The sequence below is a fragment of the Rhipicephalus microplus genome, unplaced genomic scaffold, assembly GCF_043290135.1.
Source record: "Rhipicephalus microplus isolate Deutch F79 unplaced genomic scaffold, USDA_Rmic scaffold_16, whole genome shotgun sequence".
In the NCBI taxonomy this organism is placed as follows: domain Eukaryota; kingdom Metazoa; phylum Arthropoda; class Arachnida; order Ixodida; family Ixodidae; genus Rhipicephalus; species Rhipicephalus microplus.
In genome coordinates this window covers 8,987,501-9,012,672 of record NW_027464589.1, presented here as the reverse complement: position 1 = coordinate 9,012,672, position 25,172 = coordinate 8,987,501, and the positions used below count along the sequence as shown (strand labels likewise).

Below are 25,172 nucleotides of genomic sequence, written 5' to 3'. Positions count from 1 at the left end.
ACTGCACCTAACGCGGGCATTGTGGTAACTTAAAGATCAATCATTTTATGCCTAGAGGTCCACTCCAACGCTGTCCTGGGAAAAAAATTAGTGTTTGTAAATATCTGTCCTAGCGAAATGAGGGTTTAAAGCATGTGTGTGATCGTGACGTGTACGCCTTGTGGACCGAGGTGTGTTTAATGAGTGATTGTAGGAGTTTGAGATGGAGAATCTGCCTTCGCGTTTTGAGGAGGGGGATGTCATTTTCTGTCATCAGCTGTGTCGGGGAATCGGTGTGCTTGAACTTAGAGTAAATGAAGAGAACAGCTTTTCTCTGGACTTTCTCTATTATTTTAATGTTGTGTTTAGAGTAGGGATCCCATGTAATGCAAGCATACTCTAACTTCAGTCTAATGAAAGTAATGTAACTCAGTAGTTTAATGTGGGCGGGTGAATTTTTAAGCTTGTGTTTCAGGAAACAAAGTTTACTGAAAGCTGAGGAACATATATTACTAATATGTAAATTCCACCAAAGGTTGTTTGAAAATGTTACTCCCAGATATTTGAAGTTTTCAACTTCTTTTAGCGGTGAGGCGGCCAGTGTATAGGTGTATCTTAACGGGCTTTTTTTTCTTGTGGTACGAAGACAGACAGTTTTTTCTTTGTTTAAAGACATGCCTGATCTGTGACACCACGCCTGTATGTTATGCAAACTAATCTCGAGGTCGGTTTGGTTATGCACTGTAGTTATTTCCTGATATAAAAGGCAATCGTCTGCAAATAATCTGATTTGTGTGCCAGGTGTAACAACGTTGACAATGTCATTTATATAGACCAAAAACAACAATGGCCCCAGGACACTACCCTGGGGTACTCCGGATGTCACTGGAAGACAGCTCGAGTTGTTGCCCTCAATAGTGACAAACTGCACGCGATCCGAAAGATAAGCTGCTATCCAGGATACTATAATGCTAGGAAGATTGTAATCGCTGAGTTTTTGTATAAGTTTACAGTGAACTACTCTATCGAACGCCTTGCTAAAGTCTATAAAAAGAGCGTCGATTTGGCCATTATTATCCAATGTTCTTGCAAAACTATGAATTACAGTTAACAGTTGTGTCGTAGTGGAGTAGCCTTTCCTAAAGCCATGCTGGCAGTTCGTTAACACTGAATTTCTGTCTAAAAATTTGGTCATCTGGTTGGCGATGATATGCTCGATTAGTTTACAGCAGGATGAAGTTAAAGATATTGGTCGATAATTTTCTACTGATAAATGATTGCCCTTTTTAAAAATTGGCACTACCCGAGCCGCCCTCCAGTCTTTGGGTACCTGAGTAGACAACAAAGAAGCTCTGAACAGTATAAAAAGAAATCTACCGATACATTCCGCATAGCTCATAACCGAAGTACCACAAGAAAACTATTTCAAAACTGAAATAAACTATCAAACAAAAGTTCAAAAAAGAAAGAAAAAACAAATCTTGTTGCAACCATCTCTCAAAAGCTTACGGCTGTTAAGCGCTTCACTGGCAAACCGAGTTCTTCCCCTTATGCGACTACTTCCCGAGGACCACTGATACCCCTGTCACAGGTGGCAGCTTAAGTGCACTTTGAGTGAGTACACTTAGCCGGTGGTGTCATTTGTGGGCTGTCACACGAGCAAGTTTAGTGTCACTTGCTGCAAAGTACACTTGCGGACAAGTGCGTTCCCCAACCTCGCTTCGCTGCGACGAAGTGTGTAGCCTCGGTACCAGTGGGTTGCACTTAAATATGCTGTTGCCTAAAGCAGTGCTAATACTATTCTTGAACTACTGTTTTCGGTATAAGGGATAGTGCTATGTATTGAAACAAGTCGTAAATCAACAAAAATCTTACCATCGAGCAGGTTGTGACAACGTCCGCTAGGGCGATGTGGCAGCACAAGCTGTGCAATGGCTGCGTCTGTCGCGTTATTTACTTCCACGCATACTTGCACATGTGTAGGCGAGTCATTCTGCAGTCGTTTACGATGACACGTGCCACTGGTGCTTACACGAAGACGTGTTTCTATGATGAGGCCTTGGCGCAAAAATAACAAATATATGTTTCCTTACAAACACGTTAACTGCCCCTGTCATAATTTCCAAAGTACACTTCGCTTTCTTGTGCAGCAGCAAACCACAAAAGTGACACTGTGAGTGTAAGTACACTGGTACCAAGTACGCTTACGTTGCCACACGAGACAGGGGTATGACTTTTGTACTCCCGCGCCCCACCACAGCTGTTGTGGATACATCAACAGGAGAAGTGAGCCCTTCCTTCAGTCTGCGTTTTTCGGCTAACCTGCTTCTCTTTTTCTCGGTATACCAACGTTGACGTTGTGAAAAAGCCACCCTATTTTCCCACCGCGACAACTCGAGTAAATGCATCGCAGAGTGGGGGGGTATCGCATGAATGTTGCATAATTGGGTATTGTTTGGGAATGCCTGATTGTTATTTTGTCTTTATTATTCTTATTTATTGAATGTAGGTGAAGTGTTGCTTTCAACGAGTGGTGGCAAGCGGATATTCGATCTGGTGCAAACATATGGGGTGGCTAGTGAACGGTTGTGCAGCTCGAGCAATTGGTTTTTACTTGCACACGCTTTCTGCGTCGGTATTGCGAGGCGAGAGGGAAGCGCAGACAGTTCACATGAAACACAAGCATGCGGCATGATACGTCAGGTGCGAGCATGCGCGTTAGGGGTGTGGACATCGCTGCCGATGCGTGAGATCTTGTCACTGAGAAATGCTTTGCATTTAAATCTTTTTCAGTGTTGTTTCGGGCCATACAAGTCGCTTCGACATCTAGATGTTCCAGACTACGAGGTTGTGCCGGGCGGCATTACGAACCCTCAACGGTGATGTGCGCAGCCAGAAGTCATGCATGCTGTGCGCTTTAAGCTGTTTTATGCGCGTTAGAGAACCTATGGACTGTACTTCTCAGTTCAGTTCAGTTTCAATTTTATTTCTTAAGGGCCCCCATTCAGGGGTTGTTACATAAAGGGTAGGATTTCCAGTAAAAATCTAACAGTGATGATTAAATTAACATTTCAGATTATCAGTGATGTGCTCTTGAGAAGTAGATGATGCAGCAGTGTTGACAATGTCATAGGGTAGGCTGTTCCAGTGTGAAGCTGCTCTGAGGAATAATGAAGCAGAAAACGTAGTGGTATGCGATGGCGATTGGGCAACTTAAAATGGGTGATTGGTGCGGTAGCAAATGCATGATGCGGCTGTGATATAAGGTGCTTAATTGAGAGGCGAATAAATGAACTTATAATAATTGTCAGCAGCCGATTACGTGTGTACGCGTCGCTTCGTGTTGTGTTTTTAATAAACAGCCGCTGGTCAGCCGAGTCGTTGTTGGGCTTCTACGCAGTTCGTTTGACTCACTCGTGTCGGTGGGCCGATTGCGATTGCCAGCGCGCGCCGAGTTCCGCGTCCAGTCGTCGGTCCCCTCGCCGTTGTTCGGACGCCGGCCGCTGTCACAACAACATGGCGACGATGCATCAGGACGATGCCTCTTCAATGCGGAGCATTTCTTAGTCACACAATGTCACGCGTCGTGCGTCGGCAACAATGTCCACGCGGCATCGCCCTGTGGACATCGTCGCCGACGTGCCACATGCTTGTGTCTCAACATCGTGCCACATGCTTGCGTCTCGTGCGAACTGTATTCTCGCCCCTATCCCACCTCACAAGGTTTATGCAGGCAGTGTCTGCTAGTAAAAACCGACTGCTCGCGCTGCACCACTGTTCACTGGCCGCCCCGTGTATGTAGGCACTGAATCGCTCATTTGGAATTCAGTCAAGGCCATCTTGGCTTTTACTTGGCTTGACGCTTTGCTTGACTCGAGTAGATGCGATGGAAGCAACAGTATCTGCAATAAATAGTGGGGCACAAACCAACATCAGTGTCCTAACACTCGTTTAAGCAAAAGTTTCTCCTTCATTCAATAAATAAGAATAATAAAGACGAAAGAACAATTAAGCATTCGCAAACCATCTCTCACCTCGCTAGGCCAACGCAGGCAGCGCCTGCAAGTAAAAATCGACTGCTCGAGCTGCACAACTGTTCACTGGCCACCCCATATATGTAGGCACTGGATCGCACATCAGCGTCCCACGACTCATTGAAGGCAATGCTTCTCCTTCATTTAATGAATAAGAATAATAAAGATGAAATAACAATTAAGCATTGCAATGCTATACCCAGTAATGCAAAATTCACGTGATACCCCTGCCACTCTGTGGCACGTTTACCTGAGTTCTCGCCGTGGAAAGATGCGAGTCACATTTTTTCAGAGGGGGCAGAGCCACGCTCTTTTCTCAAGTTTTGTTATCCCCCCCCCCCTTACACGTGTAAGTGCTGCTCTGTGCAACCACGCTAAGAATCATTGAGATATTTAGAGAACCTTTTGATGCGATTACGTCCACACCCGGACAATACAGATTCTTCTCGAAGTTACGTGGCCGCCAGCGATAGCACTGTAATATACGACGGCAAAAGTATATATGCGGACACTCGTCACCGCTTGTCACTTGATCGATGGTTGATGCTCTGTTCACTGCTATCAGGGCCTGTATATATTGCTGTAATCAGTCTTTCAGCTGACCGGCCACAAGTTCGGACAAATCAATAGTTTCATCTTCGACATACAGTCTGCTGTCTTCGTCAACGTCACCACCACTTGACAATATGTGTGCTATTTTTGTGAATACATAAGTTATCATTGCGAATAAATATCAAATGCGAATAAATATATAAACAGTTATCATTGCAAATAAATAAGTTATCATGGCCAACGTTTCTAGGCACTCTATTGTTTTCTTTTTTCGCTCTGTTAGAGCGATATTAGACACCGGGGACCACGGACAATTATCTTGCTGCTGGTGTGGTCTGAAAACAGCATTTGGTGTAAAGAATTGCTGGCAATCATTCACAGCTGTGTACAGCGTTTCTGTGGCCCCAGAAACAAGAAGTCAGTGCAGTATTTTCTGTCAATGGATGTAGAGATTTTTCTCATTGTGCTGTTTGAACGCATTTTCGTTGAAGCTGCATAGCTCAGGTTCCTTGTGCATGAGATAGCCGATGTTGCATGGTTTGCACACCCTTTTTTTTCTGTGCTAGTTTAACCTTTCTCCCAAATTTCGGGTTTAGATCCTAAATAAAATGGAGCTTTTTCCCACGTAAGCTGCTACTAACTAGGACTTTTCTGCATCAAAAGCGATATTTTCGTGCTGCAAAAGTTACTCCAAGTCATATTTTGGCTGTCCCCATGAGGGGGCAGTTACTGACCCAATACCTTCATCCAGATATTGTCATTTTCAGTTATTTTTTGTTTGGCTGCATGGCTCAGCGGATTGAAGGCGTGAAAGTAACAGTGGTCTTGAAGTACTTAGTTAGAACCTGCTAATTTAGGAGTGATGCTTTAATTGTTGTTGTAGTTACTCCCATAGACAGTACAATGCCTTAGCAAGGCATTCTCTGAACTATTCATGTTCAGTAAAGAATGATGAAGCTGGCAGTCTCGTCTTCTTCGTGTTATATTTTAGCAGTGGTGCATAATATAGTAATGAGGCCCACATGATGTGGCATTAATCAGAATGGTGACTACATTTTTGGTCTAGTTGGACAAGGGCTAAATCAGTTGTGGTGAAACGGCACAAACAACAGGACAAAGAACATACAGGACACGACCGGATTGAAGTCTGGTTGAGTGGTTTTTATTTCTTTTCTGCCAACTGTCATGTCATCGTTCTTTCTTTACCACTTCGTCGCACCTGTTTACGTTCTCATGAAATTTGCTTTTGCCGCATCTTGTAAAACACCTATCCACATGCTGGCTGGCCGAGTGACTCAGTAGCTTATGCTTCATTTTTGTTTACATATTTCTTCGCCTGCGCATATATTCTCTGCCTTTCCAACAAATAAGTCAGTGGATAGCCAGCACTGTGTTGTGCATGTTGTTCCCCTTGTGTGTGCTGTTCTGCCACTACGTCCATGAACCGATCAAAGAACCTTTGTGGACTACATGTGAGCTGTCCTATAACTGTGCAGCCAGCGCTAGATATAGTTCCAAATGACGCTTGATGCTATGCAGAGGTTTTAATTCTCTGTCCTGTGCATTAATACACAACTGTTGGCCACGTGCAGGCTCAAGGCTCTAGCCCGGCAGATGGGTGACTGCAGCACCAAGCTCCATGCAGCATTGCACAAGGACAAGAAAGAGCGAGGAAAGATGCGTCGCATCAAACTTCGCACCACTAAGAAGGCAAAGCTGGCACGCACACATCGGCGGTAGCAGGCGTCATGAATAATAAATGTGTTCTGACTTTTATTTATTTTACCCTCAGGGTTTGCACATTACAAGGAGGAGGGATATGTTGCGCACCAAGGTTGGATGAAATAGAACTCGATACGTGAAAAATCCACATAATTCGATGACATATCATACACGTCAACAAATATATTGTAGCAGTAGAGATAATGCAGATAATCCTTGTTCAAGAACCAAATCTACTCAATTTTGTGTAATATTCATACGGTATGAACTGGGCCTTGGTTTGGACGAAGGAAGAGAAAGTTGATTGGTTCGGCCTATGTACGCCATCATCGTCGATCACTGCACGATCTTACCTGTAAATAAACATAGTTAAACTCAATTTAACCGTAACAGTTTTGTGGTGGAGGTGCAGGGTAGCTAACCAAGCAACACAGTTCTGCAACAACCTGAGCTACGCTGAAGCCACCGCATTGCTGGGCTACCTCCATTACTGCTAGTGGTCGAGATGTTTCACAGTGAAGACGGAACCCTCAAGCTGACGGCAATGCACCACCACTTCCAGCGACACCTTTACTACCGACATCAGCCGTGACTGGTGCTCGGCAGCGTCAGCATCTGATAGAGCCCCGTCCTTTCGGGGGCAAATCTGGAGAGGACATAGACAAGTGGCTCAAACATTACAAGCGGGTGAGCGAATTGGGACGCGGCAGCTCAGTTGACTAATGTGGTGTTCTTCTTGAAGGACACGGTGCTCACATGGTATGAGAACCATGAGGGCAACATCACGACGGGGGATCACTTCGTGTCAAAAATCAACAAAGGTTTTGAGGACACCGCGGCAAATAGAAAGCAAGCCAAACAAATGCTGCTGCAAAGAGCCGAGGTCCCTGGCAAAACCTGCACGATGTATATCGAGGCATTCCTGAAGCTATGCAAGACCGTCAAACCTTGCATGTCCGAGGAGGACAAAGTCAGCCACCTGTAGAAGGAATCACAGAGGACGTTTATCACTTTCTCTTCGGGAAAGACAGCATTGATACAGTAGCCGGTGTCAAAGGCACTGTCCCACTTTTGAGATGCAGAAGATGAGGCCTATCGCTCCTAAATTTGGATGACTACCAAATGTGACCATGGTAGCGAGTGCGGACAACTACGTGCCTTCTGATCTTGCGTTTACGATACACGAGATCGTGTGTAAAGAACTCAGTCTACACACTCGCGTGACGCCTTGTGAAGCTACACCCTTGCCGGTTCCCGATCAGCATCCTGTTTCCATTGCTCAAGCAGGCATCGAGGAGTACAACTACATTCTTGGCACACCACTGAGGCCGCAGCGCATTCACTACCAAAACACCAGGTAGTACCAGCTCCGCATCAGTTATCCTTAATAGCTAACCTTCGCCTATCAGGACCGTAAAGAATATGCTCTTGTGTCACGACGCCTTCGCAATGCTTTCCAAAATGCATATCGTCAACCTCCTGTGTCCTTTAGCTGTGGTGCTCAGGGACACATTGCTCGGTTCTGCCGTCGGCAGAGAGAGATGACATCAAGATACAAGCCATCATCAAGACTTCCTTGTAGTGGCCACGGTTATGACAATCCCTAGTGGTACACGTATCTGAATAGCACCCTACACCAGAAGAACCGGTGTGGTACACCTCCGCCTGGCCGTATGCGTTGCTCGTCTTCACCTCTACGGCGGCGGTCGCCACCACCACCGCTGGGAAACTAGCCATCGCGGCCGATGCAGGTGAGGTCGCACAACAGGGTTCACCTCATATACCTCTGCCAGTTAATATGTACAAAAACCGGATATGTGTGTCAATATACAGATTGTGTGCAACGGCTATAGTGGATACTGGTGCCACAGTTTCTGTTATGAGTAGTTTATTCAAAGATAGCTTAGGCCACAAAGTTATATTTTCCTATCAGGATTCTAGTAGATTTCGTGGCGTGGGCAGGGACATACTTCAACCTGTAGGAGTATGTGCTGTCATGGTGTTGTTGGTGGGAAAGGCATTCCCAACTGAGTTTTTGATTCTGAAGCGGCGTATACATGATGTTATTCTCGGCACTGACTTCCTCCAAAAGTGTGGCGCTTTAATCGACTGTGGTACGGGTAAAGTTTCTGTTACCGACGTTGATGCCCTTCCCGCACTAGTTAAGCAGCCGCCGCCTCCAGAAGACTTCCTGATTGTTTCTAAAGAGCTGACATTACCACCATGGTCTACTAGTTCAGTAGCCGTATCTGCTCCTGTAGCTGCATTATCAGCCTTTGATGCCGTAGAACTTAGCAGCTTTTTCGGGTTATGTTCTTATTTTCAACGCTTTGTGCCAAAATTTGCGAATATTATGTATGCATTGCAAAAAACAGTGCATTCTAGTGGATATCTTAATGTGGCGCTTCGTTTTGTCAACTCAAATTTCTGCTGACATCAGAGCCAATTCTCCGTCACTTTGGTCCATCTGCTCCTACAGAAGTGCACAGTGATGCAAGCTGTATTGGCTTCAGAGGCATTCTTGTTCAGCATCACAATGACAGAGAGCATGTCGTTGCCTATAAAAGTCGTTCCCTTAGCAAGGGTGAAAAAAATTACACTGTGACTGAACAAGAATGCTTGGCAGCCATATTTGCGGTTCAGAAGTTTTGTTGTTAGTACCTGTATGGGTGTCCGTTTTCTTATGCGCTATGTCAGCCCATTCGTTATCGTAAATCACCTGAGTCACTTGACCTACGTGGTAGCACGCTTGACGTCATGTGGCACATGTAGCTCATCTCAAGCAGTTCCATCCCACACTCCACCAGTGATTAGACTCGGCCAGTAGGCTTCGTCTGTGAACCTGGTAATAAACTGTCTGAGCCAAGCCATGGTTCGGACCAGGAAAGAGGAACTTGGTTGGTTCGGCCTATGTACTCCATTATAGCTGATCGTCGCCTGATCTCACCTGTAAATAAACATAGTTAAACTCAATTTAACCGTAACAATATATATTATAGTTTGTATTGACGCTGTAAGGCAAACTTAAGCAATAAAACAAAAGAACCAAAACTGAGAACAACTACCAAAAAAAGCCAGAAAGAAAAACATCACGTAATGGTTGAACAATGCTGAACTTATATTCTTGCAAAAGAAAAAAAAACAATTTCAAACCTGATGTGTCGGTGATAGCAGACGCTGATTGCGGCAGTAGATCCCATTTGGAGGTGGTTTTTGGAATGAATGCATTTCAGTAGGTTTACAGTTCTCCAGCGAAAAACAAACTTTTGTCGTCGAACTTTTTACAAATGCACATGTCAGGGGTGATCGAATCCTTCTGCTGCCAGACCCCATTGGATCTACAGGCTCAAAATAAATCTGATAATGTAGCTATACACTGTAGGTTCCTGCGAAGGGTCGTGCCGAATGGTCCAGCCATCTCTGCCAGGCCCCAATGATTGTGGGGAAAACGCGAAAGCGGTTTTCCTGCACCTGCAAATAGAAATGTGATGACTGAGTTCAGATTCGGACAGCTGTGTTTAAAAACTACTGAAAGCCATTCAATAACTGGTAACGAAACAGGAAAAAAGTTACACTAGCTTTAGCCCTTTAATTTCTGAATTATGAAACCATCGAACAAAATAGAAATTACTCTCATTTTTCAGCTTTAAATAGAAACGTTTGATCGATTCCACACCTAAATTTAAGGCATACTTTTGCTTGTGTTTGAAATTCTCGATATGCCACAAAAGCGAAGACATATAACGAGAATTATATGTCCGAGAACTATATAGCGAGAACTATATAATGAGAACTATATATAGCGAGAACTATATAACCTATCATGTGCCACTTCGTACGTACACACCAAATAAAATTATTCGCGTTACTTTTCACGTCAACTAGGCAAAAAAGAACGAAGAAGTGAGAACTGTTGCACGTGCTTTGCGCTTGCTGCTATGAGCTACAAAACAATAGGTTCTGGCATAAAATATGTTGCATGCGATGGTGCTAGATTTTTCAGGCTGAAAGCTACGTTCCCTGCGAGTACTTGCGAGTCGGTAATAAAGGGACCGACTGTGACGCAGAACACGAAATGAGATGACTACACGGATGGGAAAATTGTCCCTTTTAGTGACTCAAACCAACCCTGTTTTTTCTCGTTAGAAGTGGAGTTGTACCTTTATTTTTTCATTCAAAATTACGAAAAATGGCCTGTGGCGCCTCTGGAGGCAAATACTTATTTTATTCGATATAGCCTGTCACATGATGGTAGATTAGTATATGCGATCAGCGATTTTCTTGTTAGTAGCAAAATATTGTTCGCTTCTTTATAGTGAAAAGTATCACTTCATAAAAATGTGTGTATAGGCCTGCGTTAGTATGCGTCAAAGTGGTGCTGCCTTAGCATGGCGTGACGATTTCATGCATGCCAGCGCGTCTTGAGGAAGTTTTCTACGTGCTCATAAAATCGTGCACGCAGTTTTCAGGTCGCTAAGATTTTAGAGCGATCTGATTTTTCTACCTACACTTTGCCTCAGAAATGCCATGTACTGCTATTCAGCATGGCCAGAGTGAGTTACCTCCGTATTCACAAACGCTCCTCGGCTTGGCTTGCACCCTTCACTTGATAGAGTGGAACACTGCACCACTGCTCGGCTGAAAATGACCCTGTGCTACTCAAGAATTGCAGCAGATTATCGCACGTACGCTGTGACTTGCCATGCCTATAGAAAGCACGAGGGAGAAATACAGAGGGGGGGGGGGGTTAAGGCGGAGCCTAATGATGGCGACAGGTTAAGATAAGTCCCCCCCAAATGTCCCTCACTCGCACGGGCGAGGCAAACGGTGGGGGAAATCAGTGTGGCCAGAGCCTCCACCATATAATGCAGCGGGAGCACTAAAGAATTCTTTGACCCCCAGCCATAGAAATCTGCAAGCTTTCGTTTTGGAGGGGGGGGGGGTGTCAAAGCCGCGTTGTGTTTTTACTGGAGAAGGAAGAAGGCTGTGTTTCTTAGGTGAGGAAAGAGCTGGTGTGGTTGGAGAGAATTCTCTCCAATTAGTTTCGCTCCAAGTGCCCGTCTTGCACCCCCCCCCCCCTCCTTCTGCTTTGCTGCTTTTAGAAACTTTCTTGTTCGTATGTCTTTTTTGTGCGGGATGCAGACTCGGTGTTGCTATTGGTTTGACTTGCCTCCACAAGCTTTTCTTTTTTGCAAAAACGAACACAAAAACGAACCAACAGTGCGCAAGTGCATGACCTAGAGCCTGCTGTTTTGTGTGTGTGTGTGTGTTTCTTTTTTACAACCGAGTCGCTATAAAACACTGCATTCACCCAGCATTTGATAGTCCTCGTGTTTAGGACTATGCCAAGAGCATTTAGCGATGAGCTAGAAACAGAAAGCGGCACTCACTCTGAAATTATGTTGATGAATGGAGGGCACGACGACAATAAACACCACTCTGGAAAGTTGCGCTCGTTGATCTTATTAATAAGCATTAGCAGCCGAGAAAGACCAAATGCTTTCGTATGTCGTTTCAAGCATATGTAAAAAATTAGGCAGATCTCACGTACCTGGGAGTCGACGTTACGCAAAGCATGCGGAGGGAAGGTTACCGCGCTTCAATTTTTTTTATTGAGTGATACGCCAACAAATGACGCTACATATATGTACAAATGTTGCACTTACAGACATATGTAAGAGTTCCAGATGTTTATATAACCAGTTGTTTGCACTTGCGCAATGATGCGAACTAGAACATGCGCATTAGCAAAACTGTCGCGTGCTGCAGCAAACATGTCGTGTCATGACTAACAGCCCTACTGCAACGCTTTGCAGCAGAAAAACGTGAGGCCAAATTGTTTGTGTCAGTACCCCTTTAAGGGCTCGCCTGCATTCAGACTGCGTTGCAGCTTTGACATTTCGTTTTGTTTTGAATTCAGTACGAACACACCCATTCAGAAAGCTTTTCGCGGACGTGTCAGCAATTAAACACAAGAATATTAAGCGCGATGTATGCAAGCGCAAGTCATGGGAAGTTATTAGACCCAATTGTAATGTAGATGGCAAGAAAGAAAAGTTGATAAAAATATAACTTGCCGTGAGCAGGAACGGGACCTGCGACCTTCGAATAACGCGTTCAATGCTCTACCACTGAGCTACCACGGCGGCTATCCTCCCAGCCACTTCATTGGGTTTATATGTGGATTTAAACGTGGCAGTGTCAGTCAGCACCACCTGTAGTGATGGAGGCTAGTGTGGCACGCCCCTTCTGAGCCTGTTTGGCGTCACGTAGCACGTGAACTTATTACCAGCTTATTACAGCCTGCACTTGTTCGTCTCCTCTCTTGTGTCCCGTTGGTTTGCGCTTCCAGTTATTCCATTATGAAAAGGGGGACAAAGCTGACATAAACAACTACCGTCCTATAACAGTGACATCAGTGGTCTACAGGCTGGCGATGCAGATTATAAAGGAAAGACTCCAGGCATGGATAGAGGATGAGGGGGTGCTGGGGGAACTGCAGAATGGGTTTCGAAAACACAGGAGGTTGAAGACAATCTGTTCTCACTGACGCAGTGCATCGAAATAGCAGAACAGGAACACAGGCCCCTGTGGCTAGCATTTTTGGATATCAAGGGAGCGTACGATAGCGTGGTTTAGGAGGAAATATTGGGAATACTGGACACATTAGGCGTGGAACATGCAGTCACTAATCTTTTAAAGGATATCTATAAAGGTAACAAGGTAGTTATAAAGTGGGAAAAACGGGTATCCAAGCCTGCAGAGGTAAAACGGGGGCTTAGGCCCGCCGCGGTGGTCTAGTGGCTAAGGTACTCGGCTGCTGACCCGCAGGTCGCGGGTTCAAATCCTGGCTGCGGCGGCTGCATTTCCGATGGAGGCGGAAATGTCGTAGGCCCGTGTGCTCAGATTTGGGCGCACGTTAAAGAACCCCAGGTGGTCGAAATTTCCGTAGTCCTCCACTACGGCGTCTCTCATAATCATGTGGTGGTTTTGGGACGTTAAACCCCACAAATCAATCAATCAAAACGGGGGCTTAGGCAGGGGTGTCCCCTGTCACCCTTATTATTCATGATGTACATACAAGGATCAGAGGCCAAATTAGAGGGATGTAAACTGGGCTTCAACCTCTCTTTAGTCAAACAAGAAAAACTCATTGATCAGGCACTACCAGCATTAATGTACGCAGATGATATAGTGCTAATGGCCAACAACACGGAAGATTTGCAGAGATGGCCGGACATCTGCGGTAATGAGGGAGATAGGTTAGATTTTAGATTCAGTAAGGAAAAATCAGCGGGCATGATTTTTAAATATAACGAAGGTAGTGAGCTTTGAATACAGGAGGTCACGCTAGAAAGAACAGATAAATACAAATACCTGGCCGTATGGATAAGCAATGCAACCGAGTACCTAAGAGAACACGAAATATACGTGACGAATACAGGTAACAGGAATGCAGCAGTGATGAAAAATAGGGCACTGTGGAATCACAATAGGTATGATGTTGTGAGAGGAATATGGAAGGGGTCATGGTTCCTGGGTTGACATTCGGCAATGTGGTCTTTTGCATGAGATCAGAAGTTCAAGCAAGATTAGAAATTAAACAACGTGGAATAGGTAGGCTTGCTTTAGGAGCTCAGGGGAATACACCAAATCAGGGAGTACAAGGTGATATGGGATGGACATCGTTTGAGGGCAGGGAAGCTAGCAGAAAGATAAAATATGAGAAGCTATTGAGAGAAAGGGGAGGAGCGTTGAGCACTGAAGGTATTCAGCTACTTGTACTTGAAGAATGTCGATACAAAATGGAGGAAGCGAACCAGAAAATTGACTGGTAGGTACTTGGAAAACAACAGGGGGCCAAACCAAAAAAGAATTATCGGTTAAGAAGAAGGTGAAGGAAACGGAAACTGACAAGTGTAGAATAGGCAAGATCAAGAAGTCCGCACTAGAGATCTATCGAACTTTTAACTAGGAAATTGCCGAGGAAAGGATCCATGATAATACTCGGGGTAGTTCTCTACTGTTTGAGGTCAGGACGGGAGTTTTGCGAACCAAGACATATCGGGCCAAATACGAAGGGGTAGACACAGTATGCAGTGCGTGTGGAGAGGAAGAAGAATTTGCCGAACACTTGATAATGTTCTGTAAAGGGCTTCACCGTATAGTTGAGGATGATGGCGCAGAGTTTTTCAAAGCACTGGGGTTTAGGAACAGGGAGGGCAAAATAGACTTTAAGCGGGTAGACTGAACTAGAAGGAGGTCATCTGATTGGTGGCTAAAGTCAAAGCACGAGTGAAAATTAAACCCTTCACTGCAAAGTACGAATCCTCTACCTCACTAAAAAAATAAATCTAATGATTAGTTCTATAAGTATTACGGCTAGGTGGCGTTAGCTGCCGCCCGATCTAAAGGGTACAGCCACATCCATGCATCCATCCATCTAAAGGGTACAGCCGTATACATCCATCCATCCATCCATCCATCCATCCATAGCAGACGATGCGCCGTCGTTTACATTGAGCGCGCGATGAAGTCCCGGTGCACTGGTGCGCACGTTCATGTGTATGTATATGTGTTTCTGCTTTTAACGCGTGCGCTGACTGATTCACGGGGTTTAATATCTCGAAGCGACACGCTGGTCATAATGAGCAGAGGAGTCGAGTGGAATTGATGTTGATCAGCCGACTTTCCGTCAGAAGGCCAACAGATGGTCGAGAACACATAGGCCGCAAAACCAAATAATATACTAAACTTGAAGTGGGGAATGCAACCATTGCAATTCTAACTTCGCTTCGCGGAGCCTCGCATCAGCTGTGGAAAAGTAATTCAGGGTTTGACGGCCCATCTTGAAACAGGAGTTTCCGCAGGGCACGCTTCCCTGCTGGACCCACGCTGTCACCTGTCTTCAGGACCAACTCGTTGCCGCTGCAAGAAGTTCTGTTTCAAGACATACCATTCCCACGCTGTCCAGGTGTGAAGGGTGTGTGAGGAGTGATAATTGTAATCGTCAGGGTCAAGCAAACTTAAGGCGACATGAACATGTGGCCCTTGCACATGTCCAAGTTTTAGCAACGTAGCAGCTTGCCGCTACAACGAGAGTTCATGCCAACAGTATTTTCAAACCGTCCACCATTTATATTTAGTCATCGCGGTTACAGTCAATTGAAACGTTGATGCGCCTTCAATAAAATTACCACGTATATTGCATCGGCGCGGCCACCACGCTTTCTCATGACTGCTGGTATCCACCGTCGTGAGAATATGCTTCATATAAAAGCATTACGAGACAAACCCAACTTAATCAGTTGCTCTCCCTATCATTTTATGTATTTCGACTATCCACTTTGCAATATCACTTTCTTGTTTCACGAAATTTTATATCTGCCAACAAGTTTTACAGTTTGCAAAACTATGTTAACCTACACAGCAATACCTACTGTGCATGCACTGTTTCTGATCAAAGGCTGCATTTCCAAATTTCTTGGTTGACATCATGCACATGATGCACCCTGAGGGCCTGTTTGGCAATAATTTCGAAGAACAAAATTTCAATGCTGTTTACACATTCACTCTGGCAATTTACTAGACAACTTCTATATATATTTCAATACTACACAAGTTCATAAATTCCATGCTTGGCGCTGAAGATACAAAAGGGGATTCCTCGAAAGCGTTACCTGTGCGAGCTTTCCCACTGCAAGAAGCAGAATTATGAAGCAAGTTCACAATTTAAATGAGTTTATTTCGCTCAGCATACACTGAAACACCTGCATTTGGCAGGCACATTCCAGTTAACATTTCCAACATTGAATGTGCAGTCATTATCAGTGATGGAATAGACATTCTGATTTTTTGTGGCAGGAAGAAGGCTGTTCTGAAGTGGAAGCAGTATACCATCGCAGAAAATGGTATTGACACGTGCGGTTCTTTTGGTTTACGAAGGAAGACGCTATCACTTTCTGTTAAGCGCAACGCAGGCCGCGTTTATCTTGTATGCCACTCTGGAACGCGTTACGACGCGTGTATAAAAAACTGACACGTGCGGTTCTTTTCGTTTGCGAAGGAAGACGCTATCACTTTCTGTTAAGCGCAACGCAGGCCGCGTTTATCTTGTATGCCACTCTGGAACGCGTTACGACGCGTGTATAAAAAACTGACACGTGCGGTTCTTTGGGCTGGTTGACGACCACGGTTGCCGAAGACCTTGCTTCTGTCATCGTGGATGCCGGCTTCGTAGCAGCCTTTGTTTTCTTGTCCTTGTCGGGGAGCGGCAGGTATTCGGGCGGTAGTCCTTGTTGTCTTCGGCTCACTCGAACGACCGGGTCGGCGTCGTCCTCTTGGCGGCTTGGGCTTGGCTCACGGCTGGACGGGGGCGTACGGTACATGGACAGAGAAGCACCTCCACCAGATGTCACGAGGTTGTGATACACGCAGCACTTGAGAGGAAGCACGCAGGAGTCAGGGCGGTGTCAGGCGAACTGTTTATTGGGCGAACTTGTGCCCAGCAAAACAGGGCCAAACACAACTCACAGCAACAGCGGCGTGAACAGTCGTCGGCCGACGGAAAAAAAAAAAAGACCCCCAGTGGCGCACTGCGCCGGCTTTTTATACACGCGTCGTAACGCGTTTTAAAGTGGCATACAAGATGAACGCGGCCTGCGTTGCGCTTAACAGAAAGTGATAGCGTCTTCCTTCGCAAACGAAAAGAACCGCACGTGTCAGTTTTTTATACACGCGTCGTAACGCGTTCCAGAGTGGCATACAAGATAAACGCGGCCTGCGTTGCGCTTAACAGAAAGTGATAGCGTCTTCCTTCGTAAACCAAAAGAACCGCACGTGTCAGTATTATACTGCTGCCGTCCCTTGACGATGTTGCCGACTATGTATAGCAACTGAATACACGCAACGGCTTCACAAAGGAGCACCTATCGCACGTAGCAAACTTCAGACTCTGTGTTGGCCGCGACTGGGAGCGTACGGAGAGTGAAGTGGCCGCTAACACGATGGGGGTTAGTGGTTGCGCCAGGGCGTGCTCTGGCCGTTTTGAGAACCAAAACAAAAACTGAACACGCAAAAGCAAATCTGGTGACAGGAGGAGCGACGCTACAATCTACCAGGAGGGGGCAGTGGAGAGAACGAGGCGATTCAGGGTGATTCAGTTCGGGCTGTCAAGGTGGATGGACGTGTTTTTTTAGCGCTCCGGATCGACTGCGCAGATAAGTGTTTTTGCATGTTTTGAGCTTGTCTTTATAATTATAAGGCAGTGGTTGAAATCTTCGTAGCACTTATTTTATGGTACGGCTTTTTCGGGGGCTAGTCACCAGGTATTTATTAGTGCGCGTGTGTGTGTTTGAATTTTTTTGTTGTTGTTTTTTTGCCACCCCGTGGGGGAGGTGTGCGTACATTGAACACGCAAATTTTGTAGTAGAGCGTAGACTTTCTTTTTTTTTTCGTAGTGCAGGGCTCGAGTTTAGTAATTATCGGGTATAGGGACAATTGGTGTCAGAAAGGCATGGTTAAAAAGACTGTAAAGTGTGCAGGATGTGGAGTGGGTTTGAAAGTGGACCCAAGCGTAGAAGTGGATGGAGAAGAGGCTGACGCGAAGTGTAGGCAATGTGAGGTCAAGGAAAAAATGGAGAAAATGATGGTTGCCCAGAGTGAACTGCTGATGAGAATCGCCGAGCTCGAGACTGCGTTGGCGACAGAGCTAAAGAAAACGAGGGCAATGGGAGAAAGACTGAAGTCCGCCGAGGAAGCGCTAGCGAAGCTGAACAACGAAGCGACCTACCGAGAAAACAGTAGGAAACCGGCAACCAGAACGGTGGAGAAGAAAAAGCAAGCAAGTTTGGAAAAAAACAGGTTTAGCCGGTTCAACTGTCGCAAGGCCCAGCTTCGGTGAGGGGGCAGGGAATAAGAATAAGAATAAGAATAAGATTTATTTGATCTTGACAACTTCAAGAAAACAAAGCAGCCGGCGTCACATGTGCAAGTAGCCCCCAGGTGCAGAATGCTCCAGCTGAAAAGTCACAGCATGTGATAATCGCCGGGGACTCGAATTTAAATTGATGCACAGAAGCCATCAAAGAGAGGGTAAGAGGTGACAAGAGGGTTGCAGTACGGGCGTTCCCAGGACGCAAGCTGGAAGCAGTCATGAGGCAAGCGAGCGCAAAGCTCAAAACGACAGCTGATAGACGAAACCTCGTGATAAATTCAGGCGGTTTAAACGATGTCCTAAATGAAGATGCAGCAGGACTAGCAGCCACACTGGCGAAAGGCGTCGATGACATGCGCGCCACTTCTCCTAAGGTACAGGTAGTGATATGCACGATACCGGAGGTACCGGTGCGTGATAGCAACCTGCAAAGAGCGGTGGTCAACGCAAACCAAGAGATATGGCGGATGAGTCGAGAGAAAGGCTTTGAGGTGGTGGAAATAAACAGAGAGGTGCATAGGTGGGGGTATTTCAACGAGACAGAATTCACTTCGATGGGCGGCTAGGTCATGAGGTGGGTTGGCGACTTGCAGGACGCGCAGTAGCTTTTTTGGGGGCAAGCGAGCCCTTCGGGGTGCAGGATAGCTAGTAACGAGGAAAACAACCAGGGAGACTCTTCGATAGGTGGTATGGACATACGATTCCAAAGTGGCACCAATATCTAAGATAGGCAGAGTCCGGGGCATAAATAGACGTAGCCACGAGCGCCGAGCCAATTCAGACATAGGGTATATTAACATGCAGGGTGGTATGAACAGGCTGAAGTGGGAAGAGATAGAAGAACAGCTAAGGGAAGAGAGGCTGATGGTATACGGTTTTGCAGAAACACATCTCAGGGACATGGAACAACCTCCGAACAATCCGGACTACGCGTGGGAATATTGTAATAGAACAGAAGGCAGCAGAAAGGGGGGTGATATTGGGGCATTCATTCATTGATTGCTTGATATGTGGGCTTTAACGTCCCAAAACCACTATATGATAATGAGAGACGCCGTAGTGGAGGGCTCCGGAAATTTAGACCACCTGGGGCTCTTTAACGTGCACCCAAATCTGAGCACACGGGCCTACAACATTTCCGCCTTCATTGGAAATGCAGCAGGGATTCGAACCCGCGCCCTGCGGGTCAGCAGCTGAGTACCTTAGCCACTAGACCACCGCGGCGGGGCGGCATTCATTCATAAAAGTACAGACTGGAAAAGGGTCAAGCAGGAGTGCAAGGAACATTTATGGCTAAAAGGGAAAGTGGCAGGTCAAATGACACTCCTTAGTTTCGTGTACTTGTGGACGGGAGCAAAGGCCAGAGAGGAAAACCAGGCAATGGTAGAGTGTATATCAAAGGACATTCAGGAGTTAGGAAGAGAGTGCGAGATAATTATACTAGGAGACATGAATGCGCTCATCTATGAAGATATAGATGGGTATACCGACCAGACAGGCAAAATGATCATGGATATGTGTGAAAGGCTTGATTTGATCATTTGCAACAGTACCGAGAAGTGTGAAGGGCAAATAACATGGGAGGTAGGAAGGCTTCAGTCGACGATAGATTATGCACTGATGTCACATAGGATGTATGATAAGCTCAGGGGAATGCACGTAGATGATGGTGGCTCCAGAAGTCTGGGTAGCGATCACAAACGTATCAAGCTAAGTTTTGGAAGAGCAGTGAAAGTGGGAAGGAGACAAGATGAGCAACTACAGGAAAATTTTTATCTAGAAGGGCAAATTGAAATAGCCACTAAACAAATTGAGAAAGTAATCACGGAGGATAATAAGACAGTGTGGACATACACGAATCTAATTAGACTCTTTGAGCTAGAGCTTGCTAAGACGCGTGACAAGTCACCCCGGAAAAGAAGACACAAACCCGAAAGTTGGTGGGATGAGGAAGTTAAGAGAGCCATAGCAAAACGTCAGGAAGCCTCTAGGGAACACAGACATGCTAAGCAGCGGGGTGAACCGACAGATGATGTTGAAAGAAAATGGGCAACCTTTCTAAGCTGTAGAAGGGATGCATCCCTTCTGATCAATGAAAAGATTAGAAGGAAGGGAGCTCAGTGGCTGACAGAAGTACACAAAAAAGATAGAAAGGCAGCTGCGAAATTTTGGAACCATATAAACTTCCTAAGAAATGAGACGAGCCTAGAGCAGAGTTTTATAACTACAGCCCAATGTGCTAGGCTAGAAGGGGACGAAGCTATTGAATATATAAGAACAAGGGTGACAGAAAAGTTTCAACAAAGAAGTACTTTATGCACCACAATAAACAAGGACGAATCAAGTGGTGCAATGGCTCCATTTTCATAACAAGAGTGGGAAAGGGCTGAGAAAAGGGTTCCTAGTAGTACATCAAGAGGCCCAGATGTCATTCGAATTAGGCTGATAAAGACATTAGGTCCGAAGTCTAAGCAGGCTTTGAGAGAGGCAGTGAGCACAATAATAATCGATGGTGAAGTTCCCGATGGATAGAAACATAGCAGGATGACCATGATATATAAAGGAAAGGGCGATAAAGCTGACCTAAACAACTACCGTCCTGTAACAGTGAAATCAGTGGTCAACAAGCTGGTGATTCAGATTATAAAGGAAAGAATGCAGGCGTGGATAGAGGATGAGGGGGTGCTGGGGGAACTGCAGAATGGAGTTCGGAAACACAGGAGGTTGGAAGACAATCTGTTCTCACTGACGCAGCGCATCGAAATAGCAGAAAAAGAACACAGGCCCCTGTGGCTAGCATTTTTGGATATCAAGGGAGCGTACGATAGCGTGGTTCAAGAGGAATTGTGGGGAATACTGGACACACTAGGCGTGGAACAAGTAGTCACTAATCTTTTAAAGGGTATCTATAAAGGTAACAAAGTAGTTATAAAGTGGGAAAAACAGGTATCCAAGCCTGCAGAGGTAAAACGGGGGCTTAGGCAGGGGTGCCCCCTGTCACCCTTATTATTCATGATGTACCTACAAGGATTAGAGGCAAAATTAGAAGGAAGTGAACTGGGCTTCAACCTCTCTTTAGTCAAACAAGGAAAACTTATTGATCAGGCACTACCAGCATTAATGTACGCACATGATATAGTGATATAGAATTATTACGGCCAACAACAAGGAAGATTTGCAGAGATTGATGGACATCTGCGGTAATGAGGGAGATAGGTTAGATTTAAGATTCAGTAAGGAAAAATCAGCACTCATGATTTTTAATGACAACGAAGGTAGTGAGCTTAGAATACAGGAGGTCACGCTAGAGATTACAGATAAATACAGATATCTGGGCGTATGGATAAGCAATAGGACCGAGTATCTGAGGGAACACGAAATATACGTGACGACTAAAGGTAACAGGAATGCAGCAGTCATGAAAAATAGGGCACTGTGGAATTACAATAGGTATGATGTTGTGAGAGGAATATGGAAAGGAATCATGGTTCCTGGGCTGACGTTCGGCAATGCGGTCTTGTGCATGAGATCAGAAGTTCAAGCAAGATTAGAAACTAAGCAACGTGGAATAGGTAGGCTTGCTTTAGGAGCTCACGGGAATACACCAAATCACGGAGTACAAGGTGATATGGGATGGACATCATTTGAGGGCAGGGAAGCTAGCAGCAAGATAAAATTTGAGAAGCGATTGAGAGAAATGGGGGAAGAGCGTTGGGCTAGGAAGGTTTTCAGCTACTTGTACATTAAGAATGTCGATACAAAATGGAGGAAGCGAACCAGAACAGAAAGTTGACTGGTAAATACTTAGAAAACAGCAGGTGGCCAAACCAAAAAGAACTATCGGTTAAGAAGAAAGTGAAGGAAACGGAGACTGACATGTGGAGAATGGGCATGATTAAGAAGTCCGCACTAGAGATTTATCGAACTTTTAAGCAGGAAATTGCCAAGGAAAGGATCTATGATAATACTCGGGGTGGTTCTCTACTGTTTGAGGCCAGGACGGGAGTACTGCGAACCAAGACATATCGGGCCAAATACGAAGGGGTAGACACAGTATGCAGTGCGCGTGGAGAGGAAGAAGAAACTGCCGAACACTTGATAATGTTTTTTAAAGGGCTTCATCCTATAATTCAGGATGATGGCGCAGAGTTTTTCAAAGCACTGGGGTTTAGGGACCGGGAGGGCAAAATAAACTTTAAGCGGGTAGACTTAACTAGAAGGAGGTTATCTGATTGGTGGCTAAAGTCAAAGCACGAGTGAAAATTAAACTCTTCACTGCAAAGTACGAATCCTCAAACTCACTTTTTAAGGGAAAAAAATAAATATAGTTTTTGGTTCATTATGTGTTACGGCTTGGTGGCGCTAGCCATCGCCCGATCTAAAAGGTACAGCCATATCCATCCATCTATCCATCCGGGTAGACTTAACTACAAGGAGGTCATTTGATTGGTGGCTAAAGTCAAGGCACGAGTGAAAATTAAACTCTTCACTGCAAAGTACGAATCCTCAACCTCACTATTTAAGGGAGAAAAAAAGATAAATTTAATGGTTAGTTCACTAATTATTACGGCTAGGTGGCGTTAGCTGCCGCCCGATCTAAAGGGTACAGCCACATCCATCCATCAATCCATCCATCCGGCCGCATCTCGGCTGATTCTCCGGCGAGTGACAGTAGCGGCGGCGCTGTTGTCCCATGGCCCAGCTTCAGCGAGGTAGTGGTGGGGCAGGAAGGGAACAAAAGAGCCGGCGTCACAGGTGCAAGTAGCCCCCAGGTGCAGAACGCTCCAGCGGAAAAGTCACAGCATGTGATAATCGCCGGGGACTCAAATTTAAATCGATGCGCAGAAGCCATCAAAGAGAGGGTAAGAGGTGACAAGAAGGTTGCAGTAGGGGCGTTCCCAGGACGCAAGCTGGAAGCAGTCATGAAGCAAGCGAGCGCAAAGCTCAAAACGACAGCTGATAGACGCAACCTCGTAATAATTTCAGGCGGTTTAAATGATGTCCTAAATGAAGATGCAGCAGGACTAGCAGCCACACTGTCGAAAGGCGTCGATGACATGCGCGCCACTTCTCCTAAGGTGCAGGTAGTAATATGCATGATACCGGAGGTACCGGTGCGTGATAGCAACCTGCAAAGAGCGGTGGTCAACGCAAACCAAGAGATATGGCGGATGAGTCGGGAGAAAGGCTTTGAGGTGGTGGAAATAAACAGAGAGGTGCATAGGTGGGGGGGTTTTCAACGAGACAGAATTCACTTCGATGGGCGGCTAGGTCATGAGGTGGGTTGGCGACTTGCAGGACGCGCAGTAGCTTTTTTGGGGGGCAAGCGAGCCCTTCGGGGTGCAGGATAGCTAGTAACGAGGAGAACAACCAGGGAGACTCTTCGGCAGGTGGTATGGACAGATACGATTCCAAAGTGGCACCAATATCTAAGATACGTAGAGTCCGGGGCATAAATAGACGTAGCCACGAGCGCCGAGCCAATTCAGACATAGGGTATATTAACATGCAGGGTGGTAGGAACAGGCTGAAGTGGGAAGAGATAGAAGAACAGCTAAGGGAAGAGAGGCCGATGGTATACGGTTTTGTAGAAACACATCTCAGGGACATGGAACAACCTCCGAACAATCCGGACTACGCGTGGGAGTATTGTAATAGAACAGAAGGCAGCAGAAAGTGGGGTGGTATTGGGGCATTCATTCATAAAAGTACAGACTGGCAAAGGGTCAAGCAGGAGTGCAAGGAACATTTATGGCTAAAAGGGAAAGTGGCAGGTCAAATGACACTCCTTGGTTTCGTGTACTTGTGGACGGGAGCAAAGGCCAGAGAGGAAAACCAGGCAATGGTAGAGTGTATATCAAAGGACATTCAGGAGTTAGGAAGAGAGTGCGAGATAATTATACTAGGAGACATGAATGCGCACATAGAAGATATATAGATGGGTATACCGACCCGACAGGCAAAATGATCATGGATATGTGTGAAAGGCTTGATTTGATCATTTGCAACGGTACCGAGAAGTGTGAAGGGCAAATAACATGGGAGGTAGGAAGGCTTCAGTCGACGATAGATTATGCACTGATGTCACATAGGATGTATGATAAGCTCAGGGAAATGCACATAGATGAAGGTGGCTCCAGAAGTCTGGGTAGCGATCACAAACGTATCAAGCTAAGTTTTGGAAGAGCAGTGAAAGTGGGAAGGAGACAAGATGAGCAACTACAGGAAAATTTTTATCCAGAAAGGCAAATTGAAATAGCCACTAAACAAATTGAGAAAGTAATCACGGAGGATAATAAGACAGCGTGGACATACACGAATCTAATTAGACTCTTTGAGATAGAGCTTGCTAAGACGCGTGACAAGTCACCCCGGAAAAGAAGACACAAACCCAGAAGTTGGTGGGATGAGGAAGTTAAGAGAGCCATAGCAAAACGTCAGGAAGCCTCTAGGGAACACAGACATGCTAAGCAGCGGGGTGAACCGACAGATGATGTGGAAAGAAAATGGGCAACCTTTCTAAGCTGTAGAAGGGATGCATCCCTTCTTATCAATGAAAAGATTAGAAGGAAGGGAGCTCAGTGGCTGGCAGAAGTACATAAAAAAGATAGAAAGGCAGCTGCGAATTTTTGGAACCATTTAAACTCCCTAAGAAATGAGACGAGCCTAGAGCAGAACTTTATAACTACAGCCCAAGGTGCTAGGCTAGAAGGGGACGAAGCTATTGAATATATAAGAACATGGGTGACAGAAAAATTTCAACAAAGAAGTACTTTATGCACCACAATAGACAAAGACGAATCAAGTGGTGCAATGGCTCCATTTTCACAACAAGAGTGGGAAAGGGCTGAGAAAAGGGTTCCTAGTAGTACATCAACAGGCCCAGATGGCATTCCAATTAGGCTGATAAAAACATTAGGTCCGAAGTCTAAGCAGGCTTTGAGAGAGGA

At 45.6% G+C, this 25,172-nt stretch overlaps 1 protein-coding gene across 3 annotated transcripts in view; it reads left to right on the top strand.

Moving 5' to 3' along the window:
- The window catches only part of vito (nucleolar protein viriato), a 157,428-nt gene extending 151,087 nt beyond the window's left edge, over nt 1–6,341 (top strand). For 2 of the 3 annotated variants that reach the window (XM_037417987.2, XM_037417986.2), the window contains exon 5: nt 6,158–6,341. In XM_037417987.2, coding sequence (XP_037273884.1) covers nt 6,158–6,305 — 148 coding nt within the window. In that variant the 3' untranslated portion in view covers nt 6,306–6,341. Of the gene's footprint in view, nt 1–2,772; nt 3,357–6,157 lie in introns of those variants that run through there. The other variant, XM_075883356.1, reaches the window with a different exon arrangement.
- Nucleotides 6,342–25,172: the final 18,831 nt, after the last annotated feature.